Source organism: Aotus nancymaae, unplaced genomic scaffold, assembly GCF_030222135.1.
Source record: "Aotus nancymaae isolate 86718 unplaced genomic scaffold, 86718_ANA_hifiasm-v0.15.2.pri h1tg000006l, whole genome shotgun sequence".
NCBI classification, from domain to species: domain Eukaryota; kingdom Metazoa; phylum Chordata; class Mammalia; order Primates; family Aotidae; genus Aotus; species Aotus nancymaae.
Genome location: NW_026988417.1, coordinates 26,232,544 through 26,243,391, shown reverse-complemented (window position 1 = coordinate 26,243,391; position 10,848 = coordinate 26,232,544). Strand labels below are relative to the sequence as shown.

At 37.2% G+C, this 10,848-nt stretch overlaps 1 protein-coding gene across 1 annotated transcript in view; it reads right to left on the bottom strand.

Moving 5' to 3' along the window:
- Positions 1 to 4,673: 4,673 nt before the first annotated feature.
- The window catches only part of STIM2 (stromal interaction molecule 2), a 162,894-nt gene continuing 156,719 nt past the window's right edge, over positions 4,674 to 10,848 (bottom strand). Inside the window, exon 12 of the mRNA XM_021668210.2 lies at positions 4,674 to 6,350. Within this exon, the coding sequence (XP_021523885.2) occupies positions 5,873 to 6,350 (478 nt within the window). The 3' untranslated portion in view covers positions 4,674 to 5,872. The remainder of the gene's footprint in view (positions 6,351 to 10,848) is intronic.

Genomic DNA, 10,848 nt, shown 5'->3' with positions numbered 1-10,848 from the left:
GAGAGTGAGACCCTGTCTCAGAAAAAAAAGAAAAGAAAAAAAGGGAAATGGAAAGGGAAAGGAAATTCTGCACATTCACAGAAGTGGATCTCACCCAGGTTGGGGGCATGTATGGAAGGCTTCCTAGAGATATCTGAGTTAAATAAAGGTTTAGCATTAGTTGCCTAAGTAAGAAGAGGACATTCCAGGCAAAAGCAGCAGCCTGCCGTACTCCAGAAATTGCATGAAGTTCTATGTGACTGATTAGGCTATGTCCACAAAAGCCATGAGGCCAGAGGAGTAATCAGGGCACAGAACACCAAGGATCTTTGCTAGTCTTGGTTAAGTTTGTATTTTATCCCACAGGCAACAAAAGACATAGAAAAATTTTATTCAGAGAAAATCCACTGTGCAACTTAGAGAGCTCACCAATGAAAGGATGAAGCAGGTGGTGAGGCTGGGTTCAGTTAGCTTTTTGAAGTGAGTAATATGACAAATGGAATGCAAAGCCCCAGGGCGGTAAAGAAGTGGGGCATTCCCTGAGATATTCAGGAAGGAAATTGACAAGATTTGGTGAGTTGACAACAAATGCACCCTTCCCCTCCTCTCTCCTTCCCTCCCTTCTCAAGATCTCATGCCCAGGCCTTTTTATAGTTCATTTTCTTACCTTTAAGTCAAAGGCAACATCTAGTATAGCAGTTCACTATTGCACCCAGGCTTCCTTTTACACCCTTTCCCCCACCGCACACACAACACCCCTTTTAATTTCTTGTCATTGTAGTTTTTGCTACAGATACACATCTTGAATGATAACAGAAAGCTTTTTCGTGGAGAATAATCAAACAACAAAGCCACATTTCTTATTTTCGAAACATTTTCCAGTACCTTAGAGCTAGTGACCTTAAATTTCCTTAAAATCTGATGCCACCACACCCTAGAAGCCAGAGGTCTGTAGAAGTATTTCAGCAGTTGATATTTTCACACATGGGAAAATTAGCTTATGTTGATATTTTAGAGCTAAGATGCTTCCATTAAAGAGGTGGTGCTTACAGAGTACACAGAGGATGTTCTTAAGAATGAGGATTGCAACACTGGATGGCTGCTAATGATAGAACCAAATCAAATGAAGTAAATCTGAAGCAAGAGGTGAACTATTTTGATCCACATAAGATTTCTTAGAGTCCTACTTTTATAGGGAACTAGAACCTGGCAGGGCAAAACAGCACAATGTAGGAAGCGGAAGCTTGGCCATTGCTTCAGGGACTTGAGATTGAGAATGGCTGAGCCACTGTGACTTCCTGGGGCTGAGCAGCTCTCACCAGGTGGAGGTGAACTGCCCCCTTACCTTCAGCTCGCTGCTCTCCCTCACTCTTGGAGGTTGATGAAGATACTGCAACATATCCAGTACAAACTGGATCACCTGGATGCTGGAGACTCTGGCCATCAACACCACAACTCATGAGAGAACGTGAGGCATTTGTCTCAATCGCATCACACTAACTGGAAATCAAGATGTGAACTGAGGCTTCACCATCTCCTATCTGGGCCTGTAAGAAACACTGTTCTAGACAGGACCCTTTGAGAGCCACTTCAGAGACTCTGTAGGTACCCAGAAAAGCCCAATCACGGGACTAAGGTCAAATCCTAAAACTTGGCCCGATGCTCACTTGACATCAGCTGATTGAAGATAGCATCAGACCTACCCTGATAAATCTGAAGGGTAGTCTTTAAACAAAGCCTACCCTGTTCGAGAGCTGGGGACATGGGGAGGAAACTGTCTTTAATGAGTACTATCTGGGCTTACATGAGATTGCTCAAATGCAGTCTTTCTGGCAAACACTTTGCTCCAAATAAGCACCCTCACAGTTAATAGCAGGTGTTTCCCTGGAGCTCAGTAACTGCAAGCTCATTTGCTGGAACCAGACCATTGGTGAGTAGAAACCTTAAAACTAACTTGCGCTTGGTCCTATATGTTTCTGTCACAGCCAATCTCTCCATGTCCTTGACAAAACAGCGCCGTTAAATTATCCTTGATTTAATAAATTTATTTCTGAACTGTACAATCCCTCTCCCCGCCCCACCTGCCCAGCATTTACAACATTCGCTTTTCATTTCTATCACTCGCTCATTACAAGGACTTTTGACTGATCTGTTTCCTCTATTAGATACCAAGTTCCTTTAAAGCAGGCACCTGTCACCTTAGTCTTTATACCTAAGGCCTAGTATGTGATGGGGGCTATTAAACAATTTGCTGAATGAGTTAAGCAGATCCTATAGTCCCTTGTCTAATTTTTTGGGAAAATCCACCTTGACCATATAAACAAGGTGAAACTCTCCCATTCAAGACTCCAAATCAGGAGATCAATAAGACTAAAACTTAAATCTAGCTTTTTCCATTTACTTTTAAAATCAGTATGAAAAATACATGTATCATTTTCTGAAATCAATGGTTAGTAAATGAAGAATACAAGAATAGCTACATTTCAAAGACTATGTTAACTGTGTAAAAGACTTAGAGTAACAGTAGAATCCCAAGAACTTAATGGGGGAAAAAATAAATAATTCACTAAAATAAAAAATACATAAGGCTCAGAAAACGTGAAAGAACTTTCCAACCTTACTAGACATTATTTACCTATTAAATTAACAAAGTTTTAACCAAATGGTAATTCAAAAGGGTAATGGGAAGTCAAAGGGCACCCATATACATTGAAACATAGGATGGAGGGTGGTTATCAACAGTTATATGAATAAGAAACCTTAAAAAGTTATGTCCAAGGCATGTGAGACTACGTGTGTGTGTGTGTGTGTATATATATATACATACATATACACACCTATGTAAATATACATTAACATTTGAACTAAAAATCCTTATATTTTTCTGTAAAAAACTGTATGCCCTAGGAAATCAAAGTGTTGATTAGAATTTATGTAGTATGACTTAGAAATTAAGAACATGGCTCTATCACTAGCTATATAATCATCAGCAAGTTGACTTTTTGGGTTTAAGTTTCATCAGTAAGATGGTAATAATAATAAAAGTACCTACCTGATAGAGTTGGTGTAAAGATTAAATGAGAATATAGAGTGTAGAACGGTGCCTGGCATATACAGTGCTCAATAAATGTGAAATGCTCTTACTCCACATATCAGAAATTTAGAAACAGCCAAATGTTTAATGACAGAATACTTAAAAAGATTATGGTGAATCCATACAATAGCATATTATAATACAGTCATTAAAACGTTGTTCATGAAGTTTGTTGATGTTGGGATAATGCTTATATTAAGTGAAAAAGCATGATATAAAATTGAATATATAGCATGATTTCAATTATGTAAAATATACATCAATATGTAGAAAAAGATCTAGCAGAAAGCATACTAAAATATTAAAAGTGATTATTTGGGGTAGTAGTATTTGACCTGCTTCTATTTTCTTCTTTATACTTTTCTATCATCGATTTTTTTTTTTTTTTTTTTTACAGTAAGGAAAATATTACTTTTAAAGTCAGGAAAACACCATAATTTTAAAATGTCAAAATAAAGTAACAAAAGGGTAATTTTAAAAACTTATAGAAATGCCCAACTTTTCACATATAAATGATATAATACAGAAATTACTGTAGCTTTCCAAAACTCAATTATTTCCTGTTGAATTTACAAATGTGTATACTGTAGTAATGCAAAATAATTATCACAAGCAACATAAAGCAGTAAGTATCCCTTGGTTAAATCTGTTTATAAATGAGTGTCTGAAATTGAGCACAAACAATGCATGCGCTCCCTGACTGAGTACGGCCCACAGTCCCTTTGGCCAGCTGCCTCCGCTCTAAGCAGCAGTGCTGGCCCCCAGCTGGTTCTGCTGCAGACCTTCTTCCCTCTAACCCAGGAGCAGCAGTGGGCTTTGCTGGCAGCTCCTCCCATCTTCACTCCATGCTCCAGCAACTTTTCCCTTTTCTATTCCTCCAATTGCAAAGTTCTCATACTTTTTTTGCAATTTTCAAAGGGAAGAACTCCTGTCTGGTTATAAGAAAAAGGAGGATAAGGTTTTCCCTTCACTCTGAATGAACACTCTGGAACCCTTTTCAGTTCTTCATGCACAACTTTTCCCCTTCTTCAACAGCCTTCAACCCTGTGCTCCTAAACCCTACCTCTCAGGTTATCTTACTTTATTATTAGTACAAAACACGATGTTCATTTCAATCAATGTTTGTCCTTACGGCACTGAATCTAGTAAGTATATGAAAATCAGCCAATATAAATATCATTCAAGTTTTTAACAATAGTAATAGAGAATAAACAATCACAATTTACAGGAGACATCAGAAATTGTTCGGGTTCTTATTAAAGCATTTCTTTAAAGCAAATCTCAAAAGAAATTTCTTGTTTATCAGTTAGCATTTTCATCTAAACAGCACTGGGTTAGATATATATTTTAGCCATAATGCTGAAAAAGCATTCTAACTAATATGTATCAGCTGTTCACCCAAACATCTATCTGCACTGTGGTAACCAGATCATTTATGATTGCATATTTTTTAAGTGGTATAAGTAGAAACTCCCTAGATGTTAACGTATTTTGTTGCTATATGAAACTTAACTCTCTACTGTTTTTTTAACAGTAAAAGCTATCCTTATACAACCCACCAATTTAATGAACATCATACTTACAAATTAATACAACACAATCTAAATACACCATAAATTTATATTTGTTAATCTTGATATTAGAACATTTATACATTTCAAACTACATAAAAATATGACAAACAATATAAAATAGAAATCTGTTGACAACTTACATCCAAAACATCACTATTTCTTATATTGCAATTAAGCAAGAAGACAGCTTACACAGCTCTCCAGAAAACATATAGTGTTTTTTTGTGGAGTGTTATCAACAAAAATCAGCACAGTCCCACACAGTAATGTCTCCAATTTATTATCTTTTCCACAGTACAAATTTTTCACAAACCATAAATCCTTTGCAGTTATTCAAAGTTTGTAAACAATTGCCTGAATCCCCATATCCCCCCACCTCGGCTTAAGGTTGTGAATGTCTTAAGTCCTTCAATCAATTTTCAACTCTTCCACTTGCATAAGGAATCAAGAACCTTCTCTCTTTAAATTATTTATATTTTATCATACAGCCTGCAATGCAGTAAATCACAGTGAAAGCCCTGGGGAAACAAAACGATCTTTACAGCGGGACTTGAAACTTTACAATATTAAATGCAGTTAAAGAAGCTTCCCATAATAAAAGCGTGGGTTTTCATTTCCAGAAATCAAGTCAATTAGAAACCCTAGGTTCTACTTAAAAACCCATTTTGATCTAAAAATGAAAACAGTCCCCTATCCATAGTCATTTTATAAACTCTATACAGTTTCACTTGCAGAGATTTTTTTTTTCCAGTCTGGAAAACAGTAGTGCAATTAGTTTTACTTCTTTTAAGTTATTTAGTCCAGGATGTAAATAGCTCTGTGGAAAGATAAGAAGATGCTCTGGTAAACAAGAAATTTTTGCAAGCCCATGCTGGCTTACGAATCCATTAAAGTTTGTAAGTCCATAGTGGCTTTCAACAAAATGTTGTATATACATCACTAATAACAAAGCAGAAATAAATAGGCAGAAATGACTGTAAACTGTCTCATTTCAATGGTTTTTCAGTAATAACTGGCTTGATGAATTGATTATATATAGTCACTCAAATAAGCAGACAGTAGACAGTTGCCCTTCTGGACGTTCCACTATGGCATCCGGCCTGGAAAGTCCCAATGGAGTTACGTTCCTAAAATTAACAGAAACCAAAAAAAAGGTGGGGAGTGGAGGGTGGGGGATAAAAGTTTACAGATGCCACTTGAAAGGGATTCCATCAAGTCAGCCAGTTCACTTAGATTTCTTCTTAAAAAGGCTTTTGATTTTTGATGGTTTTTTGCTTTTCTCTCCATTATGGCAAAGGTCATGTGGGATGCTGCTTATTCTGGCAACACTTGGGGCTTCCTGAACTGGGTTACTGTCATTGCCAGCTGAGGAACATGATGTGTGGCGAGGTTTAGGCACCGGGATGCCACTGGAAAGCTGGTTCATGCTACAGGATTTCTCCAAAATGCCATTGTACACTTTGCTTGCAGGACTGAAGATCATACTCTTAGTTTCTGTCAGACCTACACAGTCGGGAGAACCCCAAGACACATCCACAGTTACAGGCGAATCCCCTCGGGAGGAATCCTCTAGGGACACCTCATCTCTTGATATCTTTCGCGGAGATAATGTTTGGTATATCTCGAGGCTTAAAGGAGGAGACTGTTTCCTTCCAATGGAAGAATTTAAAGAGTCACATTCTGAAGCTGTGTCTGGCACTTCCCTGAATGAAACACAAACAAAGGTAAAAATTTTAAATCAGTCTAATCTTAAGATTTCTAACAGACATTCTAAGTAAAACAACTTTCACTGCTCACTGAAATTTAAGAGAGAAATGATACAATTCTATATACATTTCAACAAAATTAGAACATTTCTTCTTTAAATAATATAGCTTCTCAAAACTCAATGTTTGATTTTTAACACAAACCATAATAATGAAATCTTACCACACAGACAAGTTATACCTTGTTTTTGGCAAATAAATTAAAATGTTTAGATTTTACAGGTAATTCAGCTACCATCTCAGCTACTTTTATGTTTTGTTTCAATACTAGTTTTCTAAGTCAGAGTTGACACTATTTTAAAAGATGAATTCTAGTCACTGCCTCTCCCTTTGTCATTAACTTGATGAACTATAGCTTTGTTAGGAAGGAAGAAATATACATTAAAGGAATTACACTAAAATGTAAGTTCTACCAAATTTAAAAGGAGGGCAGGGAATCGAGGTACATCAGAGTATGGCAGCAGAGGGGAAGGGCAAAATAGATGATGCTATTTTTAAAAAACAGACATTCAGTAAATTCTCACAGCATTCTTACTTTTGAATGTTTTCCTCCTTTTCTCCACAGTGGAAAAAAATTTCATAACCTCACAACCAGCATGTAGTAAATGCCATCAGCCATTCCTTCAAATCTCTGTCAAATCCACCATTCCTTATTACACCCCCAGCTACCATCCTTCCTCTGGAACCACCAAGAACTCACCTAAATTATTGCAACGGCTTCCAAATTGGTCTCCCTGCTTTCATTCTTGTTCTTCTCTCCTAGTTACTTCTCTACACAGCCATTAGCAATTTTTAAAAACTTGAGCAAAACACATCATTCACTTACTTACTTGAAACTTCCCAGTGCTTTCTCTCAAACTCAGAGTAAGATCCAAAGTCCTTGTCAAAGCCTACCAGGCCATGCACATACGGTCCCTGGCTATCTCCAACAGCACGCTCCCCTGTGTTCCTGTAATACGCCAACCTCAAGACCCCTCAGGGCCCTGCACCTGCTGTTCCCCCTGCTTGCTGTTTTCTACTCTCCATCTCCACAGGGCTTACTTCTCCAGGGCATGCAGGTTACTGCTGCCTCTCCTAGCCAACCTTATCTCCCCTAGCCACCTGTAAAACAGCATTCTCTTTCCTTTTACAACTGTCTTTGTTTGCCACCCCAAAACTTACCAAAACCTAAAATGATATTTTATATTAACTTGTTTATAGGCAGTATTCCCAGAAAAAAGGCAATTATTAAGGACAAGGAGCCTTATTAACTTCTGCATTCTCTGCACTAGAATAGTGGCAAACTCACTTTGGGTACTTCATAAAAATGTGTTGGACAAATGAATGGAAGGGTGGGTGAATGAATGAACGAACAGAATGAGATCTTAAGGAACAGGAATCACATCTTACTCACTCTTTTTTTTTGAGAGCTTCACCACTTAGTCTCATTCACTTTATGCACTGAGCCTGAGGTGAATACTAATACTGTTCACTCCATGAAAGGAAATGATTAAGAAGTGAAAGGAAGAGTCAAGGTAAAAGTGGCAAAAGAAATACAGTGTGAGAAGGAACAGAGAGAGCTGAAGGCAGAAGAGAAAGGCAAGAACACATATGATTATCATCCAGCAGCTGGAGCTAGGCCAGGGCCCTCTCTCACTTGTCTTGGCAGCTCATGTTATTGGCAAATGCACCTTTCATAGCAAGGACTAAATTCGTATTTACAGAATGAATAAACTGAATGATCTCTTACCTTATATGGCCTATGATTACTATCATTTTCATGTTATTGACGTACACATTTACAGGAGGTCTGGCATTTGCTTTTGATGAATATTCTATGTTAATACCATATTTTAGATAAAGACTGCTGAATTTAGTCAATTCTATGTACTTTACTCACACATCTATATGAAGATTGTCTTTACTACACTATAAGCTCCCCAAAGGTACAAATTCCCCTAAATAAAGACCTAAGTAATGGTTTCATAACATACACCTGCGTGTGCTGCATAATTCTCAAACGTTTTTACAATTCGATAATGGGTAGTGCTAATGGAAAGCAAGAAGCAGTTCAGATATGAGGAAATAATTAGACTCAGAAATTAATCACTGGTAGAGGCATTTCTGCAAAGCTTTTTTTTTTTGAATGGCTATCCATTAATTGAACAAATTGAACAGAATATATCACTGTTCCTAAAGCTATTCAGCTTCCAAAGTCAAAAGCTGATTTAGTTATAATTTTGTGAATTTATTTTCTTTTCTGTTGTGTGGCTTGGCTGTTTTTTTGTGTGTGAAATTCTAAGCTAGGCTAAAAATATTTTAAAAACTAGCCTCTAAACTCTAAACAATGTGTGAAAAGCATACTGATTTAAGTCAGAATACTTGGGTTCCTAAGCTGGTCCTACCATTAATCAGTTGTACAAGCCTCAGCAAATCATTTGATCTCTCGAGGTCTCAATTTTCCTATCTGTTAAAGTAAGAAAATTTGATTAATCATTAATGTTACCTTCTAGTTCTAACATTTGAATTCCGTAATGACAATAATCTAAAGCACTGCCTATTCTGCATAAGCAATCTGACTTGGATAATTATAATACAACTTCAAATTTTATTTTCTTGCAGAGTACATATTCTTTGGAAGCTTGAACTTAAATTATGTGTGCCACTTACGCTATATTTTCTATTTCTTTTTTCCCCAGAGTGACATGGAGTCGAATTCATACTTGTATAAGAAAACTCAAAGTGAGGTTTAAATGATCATATATTTGCATAAGGCACAGAATATTAAAAAATCAGTAAATATTCAATATTGTTATTTTGTAAGGATTCTGGTGGTTTAATAGAGGAGAGACTGAAAATGAAGAGGAAGAAAAGTTTTCCAAATTCAAATTCCTCTCTTATTTATGAGAGCTAGCTATTAATTTTTGACATTGCTATTGAAATGAGAACTGAATGTTCCATCAATGCAAAAAGTTTTATTAGACAGTGAAGCTCTCAAGTTTTTCTTCTCATTTCCAGAAACCACACAAGACCAGTACTGTCAGTAAAGTCATCTTGCTGGTGACTATGATCATACTGCAAAGACAGACGAAAAGCTAATCATAAAGTGTTAACCAAGCAAAGCTGTATCAGAGTCTCCAACTGCAATGAGGATACAAAACCTGCATTATCTCCTTAGGAATATGCTACACTGATCACTTGCAAATCATAACATTTTCTTTTACTACTAAATAATTATGAATGAAAAATGATTATCTGATAATAATGTCACCTAATGAGTCACATAATAGAGCGTGGACCACTCCCTTTGCTTCTCATAGAAGAGGGTAAAGCCTTTAGGGCCACATGGCTACTACGTGGCAATACCTGAAACTAACATTCAATACCACACTGCTTTTAAAGGGGAATGTGGTTTAAGAACAGAGCTCCTCAAAGTAACAGGTTTCATGGAGCATGGATGTCATTAAGTTGAACTGGAATACACTGCTGTAAGCCCATTTTGTTAAAAAAAAAAAAGTAAGTTATTAATATAATTTTATCCTTTTAAGTTCTGGACATTTTCTTAAAATTTTGGCATATGATACTGCTTGTGTGTTAGCAAGTACTAGCACATAACAGAATAAATCATTAAGTGGCAACAAATATCTTTAGGTCAGTCATATTTGGTATTTCTTTGTGTTCAAGTATATTTAAGCTCATACTTTTCTGTTTTACATATAAAATTGCTCTTAACAAGTTTATGATCTGACATCTGAGTCAACTGTGTCCAGTGACCTCTAAGCCGTTATATCTCAAAATATCTACCTACATGTCTGTGGTAGACAGAATCCAAAGATGGCTCCTAAATTTCCACCCCTTGGTGTACACACACCTTGTTCCAGTTATCCAATCAAACATAAATACAGATGCTGCTGTAAGAGGGATTCTGCAGATAAAATTAAGGCCCCAAACTAGGTGATCTTAATATAGCGAGATTATTATCCAGGTGAGCCTTTTAAATTTTAGTCTAGAGATCAGAGAGACGGAAGTCAGAGACTCAAAGCAAAGGAGGAATCTACAGCAGGGAAATTCTGTGTTGCCAGCTTTGAAGATGGAGATCCCGTGGCAAGGAACAGTGGACAGCCTCCAGGAACTGAGAGCAGCTGCTGTGCAGCTAGCTGACAGCAAGCACAGACAGGGGACCTCAGTCCTGGAGTCAAGGAAATGAAGTTCACCACAACCACGTGAGCTTTGAAGAACTGCAAGCTCCAGATGAGAATGCAGCACAGCCAACACCTTGATTTTAGCCTTGTAAGGCCCTGAGCAAAAAACCCAGCCACACCAGGCTTGGAATTCTGATGTACAGAACTAACAGCTAAAAAATGGGTGATGTCTGCAGCTGCAAAGTCTGTGGTAATATGATATGTAGCAACAGAAAAAGAAACAATGCACCACTCCCATCCCCCTCCTCACAGCT